We start from the raw sequence: 21,432 nt of genomic DNA, 5'->3' as shown, positions 1-21,432 counted from the left end.
TTCCAGCTTGAAAATACAAGGAACTGGATTTAGCTTATAGACCATAAGTTGACTGCAGACTTAATGCAAGTCTTTCAATATGCAAAAAAAAGAAAAAAAAAAAAAAAACCCTTGTGAAAGTGACCAGGTTGCTCTTTGTTTTAACTAAGTAGGATAGGAGGCAATGATATTAAATCAAAAGAGAAATAATTTAGACTAAGCAACCTCAAGTGTATTAAAACACTGGAAAATGTTACTTAAGGATGTAGATTTCTCTTAGGAAAAATCTTCTTCACAAACTGAAAATATAGGACTTGAATATTGGAGAAAATATGCTAGTTAGTAGCATGTGCTAATTAAAAAATGTATTGAAATGAAGTAAATCCAGTTAGTCCTTTCAGAGTACACACTTTATCAAGTTTCTAAGCTCTCAACAAGGTACTTGAAAGGTTCACCAGGAATAGTCATCATGAGTCTTTGCTAAACAGTAAAATATATTGTCAGTTGAAGGAGAAAGAAAAATGTCAACTGAACCCCCAAAGTCAAGGTTTCCCATAGAGATAGCTCTACTTGTCTGGAGTGACGTCCCCTTGGACACTTCCTTAAAACTCCCTGTGTCTCAAGGACATCTGATTGTCAGGGGAAAAAAAAATCTAATCACAAATTGAAAGATTCTAGCTAAAAGCATTTGCAGTCCCTTCTTACTCTGTTTTAAAGATGTATTTTTAAAGGCCATTTCATTTCTTAACTGGATGTTAGACACTTGACTGCACATGACTCCTCTCCAGAATGTATACAGCTGGATAGGTGGAAATTTTCTTTACACAAGAGTATGAGATTTTGATTGTCATTCTCTGGTTTAGAAGCATCTTTTGACTACGTGTTATGGGATAATATACAAACTCCTTAGCAAAACTTATGCTTTTACAGTCTATCCCCAGTCTTCCTTTCCAGTCTCACCTATCAGTACAACCTTCCTATCCCCTTACCCTCTTCAGTCTACATGGCCATATCCTCACCCTCTTTCCTTTGCACACAACGTCCCTTCCATCCAAAGTGATCTTGCTCATCTTGCCCCATCTTGTTCATGAAATAGTTAAGTGATGTCTTCCCCCATCCCTAATTGATTTCATCCCTCAAACCATTATACTCTGCCTCACCTAAAATTTCTCTTGTTGATATCTCTAGTGACTTCTCCGTTTTTAAACCAAACAATAATGGCCTTTCCATCCTCACTGTGCTTGGCATCGATGGCCACTTCCTATTTCCCAAAACACTCGCTGCCTTAAATGTAGTAAATCCCACCCTTCTGGTTTTTCTTCTGCCTCCTTGACCTCTGGTCTTACTTATGGAGTTCTCTCTTTTCTTCACCCTTAAAAGTTAATGTTCCACAGGGTCCTCTCCTTCCCTTTGGATACAGTAGAGTAATTGACATGGCAGAAAAAATGTAATGAACATCTGTATCGGTTGACGTTTTGTTGGTGGCAAACAGTGTAAACTGATTAAGCATAGGTCCCAGAGAACAAAGAGCTGACCAGTCAAGCTTGGGGCAGGGCTTAATAACCAAAGGTGGTGGGATGAATGTCAGTATCAAGATGGGACAGTGTGCCTGTTTTAGGGTGCCACTCTAAGGGTGGTGCAGTTCCAACAGCCTCCTGTCTTTAGCAGGCCCTCCTCTGTGTTTTTCTCTTGCAAATCATATCTGTTCTTTTAGACTCCAAAATGAAGCAGTGATTCTTCCATGAAGTCTGTTCTGATTCCTTCAAGAATTTGTTGATTGCACCTGCCTTTGAGCTAGATTCATATCAAATATGTAACTATTATTTTACTCAAAAACTGCATTGCAGTTGTTATGGTCATGTGGTCTTTTTTCTTCCTCTGGACTGAGAGATTTATGGGCAAAGGTGGTGAGTTCTTCATCTCACTCAGATCCTACCTAGCTCACTCTCAGTTATTCGAGATACCCCCTTCCCAAGTTTTTAGTTTTTCGGGTTTTGAAACAGTTTAGGGACATATTAAGTTGTGAATTCATATACACATTAGTATATATGTACACTAATATGTGCATATGTACAGATGCATGTGGCTTGGCTTTAATTAATTAATGTAATAGAAGGAAAAAATGTAGAGGTGTCAGCTTGTACAAGTATATTTTAACAGGAAAATCCTTTTGAACTCCATATTACTCTAAATATTATGTATATATGCTTTTACACTTCTTTATCTTCCTTAGTATTAAATTTGACAATTTTAAACAAAGCCTGAATAAAACTTCTTTTTTGTTTTCCATTACACTTTAGCAAAGATGGAAAGTAATGTTTCCATTTTATTATGAAGAAGATACATTGGCTTTATATTTAAAATAAATGGTAAAATGTGTTGTGTTATGCTAAATAACAAGTCATTTCATGTGTTGGTGATAAAAATAAACTAAGAAGACTAGAAACAGAAATGTGTGTAGAAAAGCTAAGAGAAATGAATAGCAAAGAACAAGCTATTTTGCTAAATAATATGAGAAGCCAACTATTTTGTACAGAGCTATGATTTAACTTGGAGAAGGCAATGGCACCCCACTCCAGTACTCTTGCCTGGAACATCCCATGGATGGAGGAGCCTGGTAGGCTGCAGTCCATGGGGTCGAGAGGAGTCGGACATGACTGACTGACTTCACTTTCACTTTTCACTTTCATGCATTGGAGAAGGAAAGGGCAACCCACTCCAGTGTTCTTGCCTGGAGAATCCCAGGGATGGGGGAGCCTGGTGGGCTGCCGTCTATGGGGTCGCACAGAGTCGGACACGACTGAAGCAATTTAGCAGCAGCAGCATGATTTAACTAAAATATGAGAAGAATTGGGCTTTCTTTATGGCTCAGTGGTAAAGAATCCACCTGCCAATGCAGGAGACACAAGAGACACAGGTTCAATCCCTGAGTTGGGATGATCCACTGCAGAAGGAAGGGGCAATCCACTCCAGTTTTCTTGCCTGGAAAATCCCATGAACAGAGGAGCCTGGTGGGCTACAGTCCTTGGGGTCACAAAGAGTCGGACACAACTGAGCAAGTGAGCACATGATTTAACTAAAATATGAGAAGAATCATTAGTAAAATGTTATGTATACTAAATATTTTAATTATTGTACATAATTATTTAGTTATGTATATCAACATCAGACATCCCTCTCTGAACATGAACTAAGTCCTATTGAAGAACTGCTTATCTACTTATGAAATAAAAATCCTGAAGCACTCAACTAGATGTGCAAGTCTCATGCAGCAAAGCTCTGTTAATGTAATGTTAGTATACTACTATATGCTATAACAAACAAATGACAACATTTCAAAATTTTAAAATAATTGTTGTTGTTCAGTCACTTAGTTGTGTCTGACCCTTTTCGACTTCATGGACTGCTGCATACCGGGCCCCTCTGTCTTCCACTGTCTCCCAGAGTTGGCTCAAATTCATGTCCACTGAGTCAGTGATGTCATCCAACCAGCTCATCCTCTGTCACCCCCTTCTCCTTCTGCCCTCAATCTTTCCCAGCATCAGGGTCTTTTCCAGTGAGTTGGCTAGTCACATCAGGTGGCCAAAGTATTGGAGCTTCAGCATCAGTCCTTCCAGTGACTATTCAGGCATTTATTGTGGGTGTTCCTGAGGTAGATTTCCTCCATGTGGTGATTCAGGACTCTGGTTTCCACCCTCTTACAGCTGTCTCATTTCCTAGAACATTGTAATCCTCTACTTCTGGCTAGCAAGTAAGTGAATACGGCTTACGTATATCTTAATCATCATTACCCCAAAGACTTACCACTTGTCTTCATATTCCTTTAGCTGGAACTTTCATGTGTTTCTACTTAGATGCAAGGGGAGCTAGAAGATGGGCTGGCTAGCTGCTTCCTGGCACCAATTCTGTACTAATGAAAGCATGAATCCTGGTGGACAGTTAGATGATCTGTCATAGCTCACCCCTCTAGCCAAGGCAACAACAATCGTTACCCTTTCTCCCACCCATAGAATGCTTTCAGTAGAACTCAAGGGAAACAGCCCAGAGTTTCATCCTGTCCTTACTTCCAGTTGAAAGTCCAGCATCTCAATCAGATCTAGCTGTGGCTCTTTGGAGCCTGGTGACCAATAAACTAGGGTTTATGTTAACTGCCTACTATTCCCCCTCCCCTCCTCACTCTGCCCAAGCACAAATCCAATATATAGCAGCTTATCAGGGGGCAGGAAAGCTACAATTAAGTTTCTTATATAAAAAAAAATGTGAAGTGGGAAATACAAAGCAATACTTGTCCAGTGAGAACAGTGAGATGCTGCCATGGCAAACCCTCTGAAGGCTCCATGCCTCACAGTATTCAGGAGTTCTTGATTATTATGCATTTGAAATTATTGCATTATTGTGCATTTAAAAAGAATTTTTTTGTCCCTTATTCTCCCTGGCCCTTTGCTCTCTGCACATTTAGAAACTTCTTCTTTGTCTTGTCATCCATGGCTGAATCATGTAAAGGAGTATGATCACTTTCTACTTGGAAACCTGGTAACCATTTCACAGAATTTCTTCACCAGTACCATTTTTAGAAGCAGTAGATTTCATATCTATGGGCCTTCATTTGTTACACATGAGAGTATTTGCACCTTTAGTACAGTGTTCGTACCGTTAGTAAGTACTGCTGCTGCTGCTGCGTCACTTCAGTCGTGTCAGACTCTGTGCGACCCCATAGACGGCAGCCCACAAGGCTCCCCCGTCCCTGGGATTCTCCAGGCAAGAACACTGGAGTGGGTTGCCATTTCCTTCTCCAGTGCATACAAGTGAAAAGTGAAAGCAAAGTCGCTCAGTCGTGTCCGACTCCTAGCGACCCCATGGACTGCAGCCCACCAGGCAGCTCCATTCATGGGATTTTCCAGGCAAGAGTACTGGAGTGGGGTGCCATTGCCTTCTCCAGTTAGTAAGTACAGTGTGCCCAGAAAAACAGAAAATCCCAGGTTATTTCAATGGAGGAAATTTAACACTGGGAATTAGCTACATGTGTAATAGAGCAGAGACACCAAACAAATGATGTTGAATAAACTGAGAGGCTAACAAAATCAGTAAACTGCTGCACCCCAAGGGATAGAAAGGCGGTAGAAAGAAGTGATATTACCATATATCATCTGAGTTTTTAGCTCCAATAGGAAGAAGCCATCAGCTCCTTGCTTATTCTTTCATCTTTGTGTCCTCACATAGTAAGCCCTTAAATGTTTAATTGAACAGAGATAAGCAATAAATCTTTCTACTGACTTCAGTTAGAGATATTGATGAGAAAATTAAAATGTGGCAGAGATGATGGTGCTCAGTACTGAGATGATCCTTAATTTGGGAATCAACTGCAAACAGTTATTTTTGGACCTTTTTAGTAATTTGTTATTGGCGTTTAAAGAATAAGAAATTGTCAAAAGTTTTAAATATTCTCTTCCTGTATGAGACGTTTGGAGTTTGGAACAATACCAAATTTCATATCAACATAGAAGAATTTAAAAGGAATAAAGTCTGTAGGTGGTTCATGCTAAATTTTTATTTTTTAAAGATGGGATAGGGAGAAATAGAAAAAGCTTTCCAGACTTGCTAGGGAAAAGCAGTTACAACTACAGAGGATGTATAGCTCTGTTTTAGTCTTGGCTTCTTTTTTGGAATCATCTCCTGAGTTAAAAGGAGAAGGCAATGGCACCCCACTCCAGTACTTTTGCCTAGAAAATCCCATGGACAGAGGAGCCTGGTAGGCTGCAGTTCATGGTGTCACTAGAGTCAGACACGACTGAGCGACTTCACTTTCACTTTTCACTTTCATTCATTGGAGAAGGAAATAGCAACCCACTCCGGTGTTCTTGCCTGGAGGATCCCAGGGAGGGGAAGCCTGGTTGGCTGCCGTCTATGGGGTCGCACAGAGTCGGACACGACTGAAGTGACGCAGCAGCAGCAGCAGCAGCAGCCTGAGTTAAAAATGACATTCCTTTGTCTGCTGGTTTCAGCCAGAAACTTTCAACTCATTTTCCTTTACCATTTGTTTAAAGTATCTGTAAAATATCCCATTGGATAGTCCAGCAGTCAAAAAGAATACATTCTAGAATCCGATCATAATTTTTGAAAACATCACAAATGCCATGTAATCTGCTCTTGGCTGAGCCTTCATATGCTTAAGTGTAGAAATGCCGGACTGAACCTGGTTGTAGCTTCTAGGATGGGCTAGAGAAAAGTCTCAAGGTAGTAGATACATTTAACAACTTGGAAGTTGAGACTCATTTGAGAAGCTTTTATGATATGACTGTGTTGTCTCTCTTGGAGAAAGAGCCTTGCCTGAAGATTTCTTCGTGAATATTTTCACTTACATGTGGAAACGAAGATTTTTTTATTTTCTGCAGAGTACACCAAATTCAGTCACCGTGTTGTGATTTAAAAACATTTTATCATACCTAAGCATGTTTATAGTTCTCCCATTTACTTAGAAACTTCAAGTTTATTTACTTTTTCATGATAGTTTAAAATAAGGATAGCTGAAAATATAATGTCCTGAGTTCCGTATGTTTATTCCATTTAAAAATAATCATTAAGACTTGAATATAGGCTGTGTCTAAATGGTGTCATGACTGACTGAAAAGGGGACAATACTTTTTCTTTTATCTAATTGATACCTAGCATCTGAAGAGCATTTCTTGCCCATGTTGACTCTGTGGGACTGTGGGATTGTGAAATGATGTCTTGATAGTTTGGCAGTTTTATGAAAAATAATTATTTTGTTAGAGTCCTCATAATGTTTGAAAACATTATGTTTTCATAATTTCAAAACAACATGTTTGAAAACATGTAGTCAGGAAAAAGCTTCCTGGGTATTGATGGATGTGCGGTCATCCATCTATCCCATCTCTAATTGAGTTGATTTCCTTTAATACTGCTTTGCAATGAAAATATTAAAACACGAGGTATACATTTGCTACTTCCCAATAATTGGTTTTGCTTTTTGAGCATGCTATCTGTAATTTCAAAGACCATTTCTTTCTGAACTCCTTTGCCCTGAGGAGTTTAGAGTGGTCTTGAAATTATAGGTGTCTATTAAGTATTTTTCAACTGTCAAGTCAACTGTAGCTGCTGTGCTATTAATTCATTATGAAGTGACACAGGAAGAAAACTCATTATGTGATAATATGAAAACACATATTTGTCAAAAAAAGTAAAGGAGTCTGTATTGAAAATCCATTTGCTGTGGTGGGAGTGAAATGGTTTATCAAACACATTTAGGTGCGACACCAACTTTTCAGACAGGAAAAGGTATAGAAAAGATTGAATTCTGCTCCTTCGAAGTTGTATATTATACACCTAAATGTGTTCTTTTTTGTCCCTTACAGGTGGTATTATACCCAACTTCCAGCAGCTCCAAGTCAGCTGAGTTGCACCGAATGATAGTTCCAAAAAATAGCCAGGACTCTGACTTAAAAATCAAATTGGCAGTGCGAATGGATAAACCACCACATATGAAACATAGTGGGTGAGTGTGTACTTGAAGAGGTTTTTCTTCTGAATTACTGAATTTCATGGTATCATTTTTGTCATTTTCCTCAGAGAAAGTATCGGGCATTCACATGGAATTCCCCCCCCCCAAAATTACATTCATGAAAAGCGTGAAAGTGAAAGCATTAGTTGCTCACTAGTGTCCAACTCTTTGCACCCCCATGGATTATAACCCACCAGGCTCCTCTGTCCATGGAATTCTCCATGGATACTAGAATGGGTAGCCATTCCCTTCTCCAGGGGATCTTCCCGATCCAGGGATCAAACCCTGGTGTCTTGCGTTGGAGGCAAATTTTTTTACCATCTGAGCCATCAGGGAAGCCTCAAATTTCATTCTAGGTTAACTTAATTTTTTAAATGTATAGACATTTTTATAGCTAAATATATGAGTATTTAGTGTAACTGCATGCTAACATATTATTGGTACTTGGTTACACTGGTATTACACATCATTTACATGGATAAAGAACAATGATGTATGGAGGTAACATTGAAGACATATTTTTCAAAATACAGGAATAGTTGAAACAAGCCTAGCTTTCAGATCACCAGAAATACACTTACATAGACTAAAGTTAAATGCTGGTTCAGATATAACCCAAGAGACTGTATAAGATTTTATGGGAAGGCTATGAGTATTCATCCAGTATGTGAGTGAGAAACCAGATCAATATGGGAGGAAGCTGATCCTGTGGATAACCAGAAGTGCAGGGACTGGCCCCTGGGGATTGCCATGGGTCAGTGTCAGCTTTTATTTCTGAGGTTCCTTTTTACCTTGTAGCTGATGAGGAAATAGGCCTAAACTCATGAATACAATTCAGTGAGCTTTTATTTAAACCGAGATTTTTCCCAGCTTAATGCTTTGTGACTCGCTACAGCCAAATTCTAGCCTAGGGTGCTAGCCATAATAAATAAATTAAAAAAAAAAAAGAATGGAATGATTTTCATGACTAAAGTTTAGCTGCAGAGTACATCATGAGATGTGCTGGACTGGTTGAAGCACAAACTGGAATCAACATTGCTGTGAGAAATATCAATAACCTCATGCAGATGACACCACACTTATGGCAGAACGCTTAGAAGAACTAAAGAGCCTCTTGATGAAAGTGAAAGCAGAGAGTGAAAAAGTTGGCTTAAAACTCAACATTCAGAAAACTAAGATAGTGGCATCTGGTCCCATCACTTCATGGCAAATAGATGGGGAAACAGTGAGAGACTTTATTTTCTTGGACTCCAAAATCACTGCAGATGGTGATTGCAGCCATGAAATTAAAAGACACTTGCTCCTTGGAAGAAAACCTATGACCAACCTAGACAGCATATTAAAAAGCAGAGACATTACTTTGTCAACAAAGGTCCATCTAGTCAAGGCTATGGTGTTTCCAGTAGTCATGTATGGATGTGAGAATTGGACTATAAAGAAAGCAGAGGGCCAAAGAATTGATTTTGAACTGTGGTGTTGGAGAAGATTCTTGAGAGTCCCTTGAACTGCAAGGAGATCCAACCAGTCCATCCTAAAGGAGATCAGTCCTGGGTGTTCATTGGAAGGACTGATGCTGAAGCTTAAACTGCAATACTTTGACCACCTGATGCAAAGAACTGATTCATGTGAAAAGACCCTGATGCTGGGAAAGATTGAAGGCGGGAGGAGAAGGGGACAACAGAGGATGAGATGGTTGGATGACATCTTCAACTCAATGGAGATGAATTTGAGTAAACTCTGGGAGTTGGTGATGGACAGGGAAGCCTAGTGTGCTGGAGTTCATGGGGTTGCAAAGAGTCGGAAACAGCTGAGCCACTGAACTGAACTGAACTGAAAGTTTAGCCACAAACCTAACAGTCTCTGTTTCTTCTTGTACAAAGAGGCATCTCTGCTGGTTTTGGAGCTAAATCACTAACATTGTGCCAGAGTTAACTGGTAAGTCAACAAGATAAGGATTCTTCAAATGACCATTAGGGAGAAAAGTTAGACTGAGCAGGAGGCAACCCAGAGGTACCTTCTGCAGCTGAGATGAGCCTCTAAGGACCATATGGCTTCCTTGGTTTGAGCAGGCAATAGCGTATGCTTTGTCAGAACCAGTCATATTTGGGCAAAAAAGACCTCAGTGGATAGGCTCTGAGGAAGAACAAGAATTTACATATCCCATAGTATCATATCTTTAATGCAGTGATGCTCAGTGTAACTATGACTCAGATAGAGTTCCTGGGATTTAAAACCTAGGGCTCTTTCTTCCCCCGTCAATCTGTCTGCTCACTGTTGATTTACAAAGCAGTCATGAATTGAGCCCTTCCTCTGTGTCAGCCAGAACAAACCTCAGTGAGATACATCCCAGGCCTGAAGAAACTGACTAGCCAGGGGTTCAGGCTTGTAGACAAATAATGATGATACTGAGTGATAAGCACCATAAAAGAGGAGTGGGAACTGGTGGAAATAATACCTGATTCTTGCTGGAGCTGGTCAAAGGAAGTCTCAGAAGACAACTGACTTTTGAGATGAAGCTTGAGGCATAAATTCAGCAGGTGGGCAGTGGGGAAGAAAGGCAGTCCAGTCATCTGTCATAGGGTGTACATAGGCAGGAGATCTGGAAGGGCCGTTAGCTAACCATGACAATTTTGGTTCTGGAGAGTGCTTAGACTAGAGAGAGTACTAGTGCTCTAAAATACTTACAGAGTAATAGACACTAGAGGGAGATATAAAGGAACACATTCTGTTCCAAGCCTTATAGTTAATTCCCTGCTCTTCTGGATTCAGTCTCTTGATGAATAATGGCACAAGAAATGGGAACCTGGAGACCTCCCTGGTGGTCCAGTGGCTAAGATTCTAAGCTCTCAATGCAGGGGGCCCAGGTTCAATCCCTCCTAGATCCCACATGCTGTCACTAAGACCCAGTGCAGCCAAAATAAATTTATATATATATATATATATATATTAAAAAAAAAAGAAATGGGAACCTGTATACTGCTACACCAAGATAGCCCCTGATTTACACATGGGCAGCACCGTGGTGAATACCCTTAGAACCTTCAGATTGTCCCAAGAACCATACTGAATATGAAGTTGAGCACATGGCAGGTTCTGAAGCCTTCAGCTCCTGTGGAGAGTAAGTTCTGCTCTCTCATCCTTGGCATTTTCTTGCTCTGGAATAGTCCAGTCAGGTGAGACAATCCACCTGCCTTTCAAGACTTTATATGTATATTCCCTTTTTATCATTCCTTTGCAATGAAGGAGAATTGGTTGATATCACATCTTAGAGCCCTCTGGCTAAATGAGGACCCCCAGAATGATTCTGGAGTTGACTACTGCCCAAGACTATAGATGAAGGAGATGACTAAGGAGAATATATCATGGTCTCTGAATGTAATCTGCAAAACTTAAGAACTGTCGTGACTTACCTTTACTAAGGGCTTTCCTGGTGACTCAGATGGTAAAGAATCTGACCCCAGTGTGGGAGACCCAGGTTTGATCACTGGGTTGGGAAGATCCCTTGGAGAAGGGAATGGCAACCCACTCCAGTATTCTTACCTGGAAAATTCCATGAACAGAGGAGCCTGGCAGGCTACCGTCCATGGGATTGGAAAAAGTCGGACACGACTGAGCAGCTAACACTTTCACTTCACTTTCACTTGACTTTCACTAAAAGATACCGGCAAGCATTTCCAGACATTCAGGTAACTGCAGTTTATGGCATGTAAAAAGAAATTCTAGAAGTTAAAATATCGGTGATGTTGTTCTGCTAGTTGGTATGTTATGAAGCATAATTAAGAATATTGTATTTCCTAATAGTTATTCAAAAAGGCTATATAAGACCATTATTGAACATAATAATAATTATCAACCAGAATTTCATCATTGCCGTAATAGTAATTTATCGCTTTGGGCAGATCACAAGCACCTGTCTAGGTTTCTCAGTGCCTCTGAGGTAACAGCTTTAAAGAGTTTGAATATCACCCTGTATTTAAATATATATGGAAAAATATGAATTGATGCATAATCAAAGCTATCACAACCATATTCGCCTTTCTCTTTGGCACTTCATAGATGGATTTTACTGAACTTAATTACATTGAAGAAGCAAAAGTCACCCAACCTTTTTCTTTCTAGTGCTCTTTCATATGCCAAAGTGGTAATGTAGGCATACATGGGAATAGTAGATTAATAGCATTTTGCTTTTGGGCGGGATTACGTTCTATCAATAAGTAATCCTATAATGAATGATTAACAGATGAATAATGAATACTTAAAAGAGAGACAGTTTAAAAATTTATCTTTACAGTTGTCAAATCAAACAATAAATTGGAGGGTTATGGCTTTTTGTGCTTGGAGAGCTTTTCAGAACTAGACATCTTTGGGACATTCATCATAAAAACCTTTACTCTGTTTTAATGGTATGGACAACAATGATCAATTTCTCTCTCTTATATGAACTGTTTTAACATGAATTCTCCTTTATTAATATATGTATATGGCCCTGTTACCACTATGTAAATATTTTTATTACTGTTATCTGTATTTTATGTGTTCCTGACTATATAAGTTTCTTAGACCCATTTGAACCCCTATCACTTCCCACCATGTGTAAACCAGCAAAGATATTAATAGGAATAGTGACGGAAGTGATAATAATGTGCTCCTTAGTGTTTTAAGGAAAAAGTAATGAATACATTCCTAAGTTAAAGAACTTTAAAAGTTTAGAAGTGATTTAGAGGATAGTGTATAATTTAATGTAAAAGAATATCTAAAATAAATGAAGTAAATGGTGTTTGGACCTTAACTGTTGTGTTTTAAAATGATCTTTTTTGAACCAGAAAGAAAAATGAAACCAATCTAAAACTCATGTTTCTGGTAATCAGCCCATGTCTATACATTATAGTTTTTTTTAAACAGGACTCAGTTCAGTTGCTCACTCGTGTCTGACTCTTGCGACCCCATGAATCACAGCATGCCAGGCCTCCCTGTCCATCACCAACTCCCTGAGTTCACCCAAACTCCTTCATGTCCATCAAGTCAGCGATGCCATCCAGCCATCTCATCTTCTGTCGTCCTCTTCTCCTCCTGCCCCCAGTCCCTCCCAGGATCAGGGTCTTTTCCAGTGAGTCAACTCTTCGCATGAGGTGGCCAAAGTATGGTCCTTCCAATGAACACCCAGGACTGATCTCCTTTAGTATGGATTGGTTGGATCTCCTTGCAGTCCAAGGGACTCTCAAGAGTCTTCTCCAACACCACAGTTCAAAAGCATCAATTCTTTGGTGCTCAGCTTTCTTCACAGTCCAACTCTCACATCCATACAGGACTGACTATATGCAAATGAAAATGGATATTTAATTTGAGTAACTTACTAAACATTACTATATGACACGTGATAAAATTTGGGTACATTTATTCTTTGTCGGTATGTCATATAAACTAATTACATAAACCCTTATATAAATTTGTTAAATGAATTTCAGTCTAGGTTTCAAGTGGTTAAGTAATTTACATTCAGCTTTAGAATTTACTTTCCTGCTTTTTTTGGGTGGCCGGAAGACAGAAGTGCTTTTGAACAAATGGATTGTCCTTTAGCATAGCCTAGTGGCTAAGTGACAGTATTAAATCTGAGTACTGCTATCCTCATTTTTATTAAATCATGTTTTCCTAATTAAAATGTTATTTTTTAAGCCACAAGAAAGACAAAATAAAGTGGAACTAATAAAGCAATGATTATTATGACAAATCTACAACTGCAAAGGAAAAAGAAGAAACTTAAATTGTCACAAATAGGTAGAAGCATTATGACTAGAATCTACCACATGTCTGCTTGATGCTGATTTTTTTTACCATAAAAATAAAAAAGAAAACTTTATAAGTATATAACTGTAGAATAATTATTTCACAGTTAAAATTGATAAGGTAAACTGTCAGCCAAATCACTGCCATATAGATCTCATCATCCTTTGTGTGTAGTCATGCTTGACAGTTTGAACATTTATTAAATGAATAGACATTTTGAAATAGTTTGAGATTGTCATATATAAAACTCCTTAATTTGCATCGTAAAGGTATAAAAGGCCCTGTGCCCATTGCTTGCTTCAGGGTCAAGACAGCAGATAAGCAGGAAGAACAGGATAAGCCTAAAGCTGGCTGTGTTGCTGTTTTCCTGTGCTTCCCTGTGTAGAGGACCAGCCAGGTTTTCAGGGGCTGTGGTGTGGTGCTTAGGGAACCTTGCAGTTGTAATCTTAATGTTCAAGTGTGGCATTTGCTCCTAAAGTGAAATGACTGTACTCTAATAAAATTTCATTATTTTTTAATTTAAGGTTTATGATCTTCGAGTAATTTAGGGGACAGTTGAAGACCAAAAGGAGGAAAATCTTTTGTCAAAGTGGCATTTACTTGTAGGGTACCTTATAAAAAAGACAAGTCTGTTTTGTTTTTTTTCTCCCAGGGAAAATTGATTCCTCATTTTAAATTGACCTTTTAGCATGACTTTTTCTATATGCTTCTATATGCCCTTGTCTAAAATTTTGACATCTGACCTTCATTCATCTGAATATATATATATGCACACACACACACATATATATGTCTATTTGCATTCCCAGTTCCCAATTTACTACCTCATTCTGGCTTACCCTATTTTCATTGAAGTGTTACTCCTTATAGCCTTGCCAAAACTTGTGACAAAGCATTTGCTAGATTCTTAAAAAATGATTGATTCTTTTTCTAAATATGATTTATGTAAGAGAAGTCTGTCTGTAGTACATTGATTTAGTAATTGTAGAATGATAAGAGTAAGTCAGAAAGCCAACTTTATTTTGCCAACTGCCTTAAAATTCATGTCATTTTATATATACTAATAAAAATCATTGAGCTATGGTTTCATTTTAAATAACTAGTGATTAATTATAATGTTAGAATTTTTTCAAACATAGCTTTAATAATTATTAAACTACATGTATAATTGTTATACTCCTTTGCAAACTTCTCTGATTGCTTCTGTGACAGATTAGTCTGTAACTTTAACCTTAAACTGTGTATTTCTATTCAACACAATATTTTTCTGTAGGAGGGTAACATCTTAACATACATTATTTTTTTCTACTGTTCATGCACCAAATAACTTTTTTTTTCTTTTAGACATGCTTGTTTCACATCTGGGCATCTTAAACAATGGTATTTTAGGTCAAATAACTAAGGGTAGAAGATTAACTCTCTTTTTCATTATTTCAGAAACCACAGATCATATACATTGGTTATCTTAATTAATTTGGGACACTTTTCAAAAAGGTATAGTGAAAACTATTTAGGAATACTATAAAATTTTATAAACAGCATATATAATTATCATGGAATGGTTTCCTCTTAACTGAAGCCTTGCTATAAAATTTTTGTACTATATACTTGAGACTGTGGTATGTTTTATTATTTGGATATATCCAGAAGTTTGGAAATATTAACACTGAATTAATAAAACAAAAATCTTGGTATTGTTAAAGGTCTGAGCATGGTGGAAGGTCAAGAAAAATTTGGACATTTAAAGATAACTATTTTTGGTTCATTTCTCTGATACATGTAGCTGAACTGTGGCATAGATGGAGGATGGTGCGATAATAGTTATGTAGAATGAAACTAGTTTAAGAGCCAAGACACCTGTATTTTGGTCTCAGTTCTGTCACTGACTTGGGGTAAGTCATCATTTTTGGCCTGGGTTTCATCAGTTACTGAAGGAGAGTGGGCGAGAAAATGTGAAGGCTCCTTAGACCCGTGGAAAATTGTACCTCAGTCAATCATTTCCTCCCCCATGTTTATTACCTTTATAAGAGTATGAATATCTTTTAGTGTCTTTATTTCATGTATCAGAACTTCTGAAAAAAATGTTTTAAACTTTCTTTGACAGTAGATTGCTGCTGCTGCTGCTGCTGCTAAGTCGCTTCAGTCGTGTCCGACTCTGTGTGACCCCATAGACGGCAGCCCACGGGGCTCCCCCGTCCCTGGGATTCTCCAGGCAAGAACACTGGAGTGGGTTGCCATTGCCTTATCTAATGCAGGAAAGTGAAAAGTGAAAGTGAAGTCGCTGAGTCTTGTCTGACTCTTAGCGACCCCATGGACTGCTGCCCACCAGGCTCCTCCATCCATGGGATTTTCCAGGCAAGAGTACTGGAGTGGGGTGCCATCGCCTTCTCCGGTGACAGTAGATTAGAAGAGCACAAAAGTGAAATTCACTCAGTCGTGTCCAACTCTTTGAGACCCCACGGACTATACAGTCCATGGAATTCTCCAGGCCAGAATCCTGAGTAGAAGAGCATAGCAGTCAGAAAATTTGAATATCCGCTGTTTCCAGCTTTGTGGAATTGAGAGCCTTATCCTTTCTGCCAGTTAGACTGATCTTTATATTCGTCTTTAACTGCTCCTCCTTCACTCATTGTTGTTAAGCTCCTTCTTCCCTGTAGTGTTTCCCACTGATAAATCCATTCCTTCTGCCAACCCCAGTGCAATCTCTGCCCTAACAGCAGCAACAACATAGAAACCTGTTCAATGACTTTTGGACTGATTTTCTTGTTTTACCTGTTTTCCAACACATGCAGGAGTTAGGAATACAATTTAATGTCTCTACTAAAAATCTCCTAGTGCCTCCCCATTGCCTGTGGAATTAGATTCACACTTTTAGCCTAGCATTCAAATTCTCCAAAAACCTGGCCCCATCTCATCTTTCCAACTTCTTTTCTTCTCTGTACCCAACACCCCCGACAACTTCAACCAAATCAGTCAATTCATGTACCCTGAACATGCTTTTACTAAGGCAATCCTATTTTGTCCACTTTTTCACTTGACAGAACTTACTAGTCTGATTCTGCATTACACATTTTCCCACGCTAGAACAGGCATCCCAAGAAAGATAGCTTCTTAATCTAACTTGCCCTTGAGCAGAAACTCGGGTAGTCCCCATCACTTCATCTCCATGACTCTGGTTTCGAGGGAATTTCTGAATCCTTTACACCACGAAATTATAAGCCCAGCTCAGCTCCAGCCCTCTGTCTGCTTCATCGGGACCCCTCCCACCAAGTTGAAAGTGAAAGTTCCTCAGCCGTGTCCGACTCTTTGTGACCCCATGGACTATACAGTCCATGAAATTCTCCAGGCCAGAATACTGAGGTGGGTAGCCGTTCTCTTCTCCAGGGGATCTTCCCAACCCAGGGATCAAACCCAGGACTCCTGCATTGCAGGCGGATTCTTTACCAGTTGAGCCACCAGGGAAGCCCTCCCACCAGGTTATATCACAGAATCTGAAGTGAGGAGTGGGGCAGAAGCCCTTGTCTACCCTGCTGTTGCTAAGTCACTTCAGTCATGTCCAGCTCTGTGTGACCCCATAGACGGCAGCCCACCAGGCTTCCCCATCCCTGGGATTCTCCAGGCAAGAACACTGGAGTGGGTTGCCATTTCCTTCTCCAATGCATGAAAGTGAAAAATAAAAGTGAAGTCGCTCAGTCGTGTCTGACCCTCAGCGACCCCATGGACTGCAGCCTTCCAGGCTTCTCCATCCATGGTATTTTCCAGGCAAGAGTACTGGAGTGGGGTGCCGTTGCCTTCTCCATTGTCTACCCTAGTGTGTTCCTTAAGTACAAGGTGTTCCTCTAGCCTGCCCTCCTCTCCATTTTCCTTTCAACATAGTCTCCAGGCCCCAGGAGGGTGAGCACCCCTCTTCTGTCTGCCTAGGACCGACCGACCTTATGACCTTATGTAAAACTCTTTAAGTTGGCCATACCTCCTGAGCTTTGCTACATTGAAGGAGGAGATATTTATTTACAAAATTCATTGTCTATGTGGTGGGTTGACTACATAAGTGGACCCAACAAATGGGCTCCCTAAATTCACACCCTTTGCCCTGTATCTACGTTGTCCCCTCCAGCTTTGGGCTTGGTCCTGTGACTCACTTTGGCCCTTGAGACAGTAGCAAACTTGGCATAAGCAGAGGCTTAAAAAAGCATTTGTGCATTTTCACTTTCTCTCTTCCTCTCTTCATCATGAGGACACATGTGGGCTAGACCACTAGAGGAACAGAACTGAATCAACCCAATTGTTCTAAGGTCTCAGACATATGAGTGAACCAAGACCAACTAGCCAGCTTGTAAAAACACATGGGTGGGTCATGCTGAGCCCAGATCAGATCAGTAGAATTGCTCAGTTAACTATGTGTTCGTGAGAAATAATAAATGATTTTTGTTTTAAGTTGCTAAGTTTGAGTGTGGTATATTGCACAGCAAAGGCTAACTGATACTATGCAGTGTTGTCTTGCTATAAAATCCTATTCACTTTTTTTCCTCTCTTCTGATATATATTAGATACACAAATCTGGGTTAGTCTTAATTCTTGGCCTGTCCCATATACCACATTAATTAGTATATGTAGCATGCAAGCTCAGTTGTGTCTCACTCTTTGCAGCCCCGTGAACTGGAGCCCGCCAGACTCCTCTGTCCATGGGATTTCCCAGGCAAGAGTACTAGAGTGGGTTGCCATTTCGTTCTTCAGGAGATCTTCCCAACCCAGGGATCAAACCCCTATCTCCTGTGTCTCCTGCATTAGCAGGTGGATTCATTACCCCTGTGCCACCTGAGAAGCCCTTATATTTAATTATATGTATGCTATTTCCTGAATATGCTGATCTATACACATAATTTATCCATTTTATCCAAATAGACCTTTGTGTGATTTCCAGATTTGTCCGATTTGAGACAGTGCTTATTATATCTCCTGTTGCACATATGTAGTTTCTCTTGAATGTGTACCTAAGAGTGAAATTGCTGAATTGATGAGAATACACAGGTTATCTTTACAAGACAATACTACAAGCTTTACCAGTAGTTGTACCAGCATATATCTTCTCCAGCTATATGTGAGCTCCTTTTCTTTTTTCTGGGTTTTATTACTTACAGTTACATTTTTGTCTTAAATCTATAGCTTTTTTGTTGTCTCCTGAGGCAGGGATCCTTAGAACAATTGGTTCATCATGTTGCCCACAGGATTTAAATGCTGATAACTGGTTGATTTTATGTACTTTCAAATGAAGATCGAATACAAAATTCCTTCATATTCCTCATCTTTTCACTTCAGTCTCCCAAATTTGTGTTCCAGGTACACTGAACATTCTCTGTTACAGAATAATAGTCATCCACAATTTTGTTTGTCCCTCCAGCTGAAATTAACTCCTTGTAGAATGGAGTTTATTATTTACCATTGCTTAACCAGCCAGTGAATACATGCTTGGTTTCATCAAATCAGTCATTCAGTACAGATTTATTGATTACCATGTGCCAAACTTTTTGAATGAAAGAATGAATAAAAGGGTTAAATTTGCTATAAAATTATTGATGCTTAAAAAGAGATATTAACCAGCACTGAAAGATACATTAGATATAGTAGAAGTAATTACTTCTCCCACTGAAATAGAGTAGCTATTAAACTAATTGCATAGGCTAGAAAATAAAACTGTAAAATGGAAAACTACTGAAGCTGGTAAAATACAGTCATATATACAGAATGTAATGGACTACCAGGTATCAATTGCTTCTTCCATGACTTTACAACCTAATTAAAAGTATATCGTAAATAAGTGGTTCGCAGAATCCCTTTAACTGGTGGTTTGCAACTGCTTCCAAAACCCTTATATCATAATTCAAAACAGTTTTAAAAATAAGCTCTTTTATTATTACTCTTTTTCGAAGGTATTGCCCAAATTGGGCAAGTGTAGTTTTCATTGGTCAGTCCTGTCAGTGAAAGAATGGGGATATAATGATTACTTGAGAACAGTGTGTTGACTGAACAATATTGTCTGTGTAGGCACTAATTGTGAGGACTGTGTGTTTATGAGTATTTAGTAAACTACACAAACATGGCATTTTTAAGAAGAATGAGAATGGCTCAACCCCTCTTATGAAATGTGAAAATCTATAACAGGAAAATTGATCAAATCTGAGTGATCAAATTTCTAGACTGATGCAGCCTGTGATGACCAAGGCAAAACAAAATCACTGAAATGAATAAGGATTGGAAATGAGTAAAACTGCTATTTTAAAAAATCGGAAAGTCATGTTACAGTTGCAAATACTAGGGCAGAGAACGTGGATAGCTTATCAGGCCCCACCTTGCCTCTTTTTGCATTGGACGCAAATATACCTTTTTATTCAAAGGAAAACATGCTTGCTTGTGTGTAGTCTTTTGCCTTGACCTTAAGCAAGACACTCAGACGGTAAAGCGTTTACCCACAATGTGGGAGACCCTGGTTCGATCCCTGGGTCGGGAAGATCCCCTGGAGAAGGAAATGGCAACCCACTCCAGTACTCTTGCCTAGAAAATTCCATGGATGGAGGAGCCTGGTGGGCTACAGTCCATGGTGTCGCAAAGAGTTGGACACGACTGAGCGACTTCACTTCACTAAGCAAGACACTGTTACAGACATTTGACGGGACATTTAACAACACTTGTCCTTAGTTACAGACAGCCGTATGTTATTCACTTAGAGGTGTAACCGTTACATTTACTAAGCATATCTGAGAGAGTGACAGTGTGAGGTGTGTTTATAGTGAAATGTATGAATAATTGATGAAACATTTTGAGGCAGAATGGAAGCTTCTAAAGGACCATGTAATGCCGTAGCAGTACTGCTGTGTTGGAGTGGCTGGAGTGTGCAGTCTGGCTCTCGCCCCATGACAGAGTACTCTTGCTGTAAATTTGTTAACCTCCTTGTGCCTCAGTTCTCCACTTGTAAAGTGGAATAGCAATCGCCTATTTCACAGGGTTGCTGCAAGGGTTACATGAGTTAATATCGGTAAAGTGCCAGGCACACAACTGACATTCAGTACATTTTAGCTGTTATCATAAACAGTTAATTCACACTCATTTGCAGTTAAATGCCATGGTTTTTTTCTTACTGAATGAAAGGTTCTTTAAATTTTATAGTGCTTTACCATTTTCAAAAGTTTCACACACATGTGAATACCGTGTTTTAATTTTATGTAACTAGTATTACATAATATAAAATTTTAATTTATGTAACTATTTTCCTATTACTGTAATAGTACATATTTAACTTTGAATTAGAAGAGAATCAAGGACATAAAGGTTACCTCATAAAACCACTTTTTAAAAAATCTTAGGTATAAACAAACTATACTTCAATAACTTTTTTTTAAAACAGTAAAGGAACTGGGTAGAGAAAAAAATCTTAGGTATTTAAAAGTTAAAAATAAAAGTGTTTATTCTCTGACCCCACCAGCCATATCAATAATTTTGTGCATGTATCTTTGTTATATTACAATTTACAGTCATTTTCCATGTCTCTTATTCCACCACTAATATTTTCTGCCAGCATCAATCACTCTGTGTATTTAATGTTCTGATTGTTGGAGTCATATCATGAATAAATGGGTTAAAAATTATTTCTTAATTACAAGTATCTCTATACTTGGATTCCGACAAAATCAATTGGTTGTAATAAGTTATGTAAAATGAAAAATTGAACTTTGTAAGACAGAGCACAAATTGCATTAATGATTGATGGGTAATGAGTGAAATGAAAAATTATTAGGCAAGGAGGAGAAAGTGTTTACCCTGCTACCAAATATTCAGTGAATGGATTATAGCTGAGATCTTGCCTTTAATGTTTCTTATGGTAATTGTCAGGAAGAGGTATGAAGGATCATGGGACCTTAATAATATGCCTTGCCATTTTAATTGCCAAGAGAAGCAAGATAATCTTAATTGCCAGGAGATGCATTATTAATTAAAGTGTCATTCTACATTCATTCTGAAATAATTACTTTGAGTATTTATAAGAGCTGAGATATAAATTTAGTTCCAAATTCAAGAGCATACCCACAGCAGACTTTGTTAGAGTGATCTGTGGTTAGGAAAGGTTAACAATCATAAAATTTGAAATGTTTCTTTAA

General features: G+C 38.8%; 1 protein-coding gene across 11 annotated transcripts in view; it reads left to right on the top strand.

Moving 5' to 3' along the window:
• CADPS2 (calcium dependent secretion activator 2) overlaps window positions 1–21,432 on the top strand; it is a 580,156-nt gene that overhangs the window by 323,632 nt on the left and 235,092 nt on the right. For all 11 annotated transcript variants that reach the window (XM_059885593.1, XM_005205640.5, XM_059885595.1 and 8 more), the window contains 1 exon segment: window positions 7,353–7,492. In XM_059885593.1, coding sequence (XP_059741576.1) covers window positions 7,353–7,492 — 140 coding nt within the window.

This window comes from Bos taurus, chromosome 4, assembly GCF_002263795.3.
Source record: "Bos taurus isolate L1 Dominette 01449 registration number 42190680 breed Hereford chromosome 4, ARS-UCD2.0, whole genome shotgun sequence".
NCBI lineage: Eukaryota > Metazoa > Chordata > Mammalia > Artiodactyla > Bovidae > Bos > Bos taurus.
The sequence above is the reverse complement of the archived record's forward strand: the minus strand, read 5'-3'. Positions and strand labels throughout refer to the sequence as shown.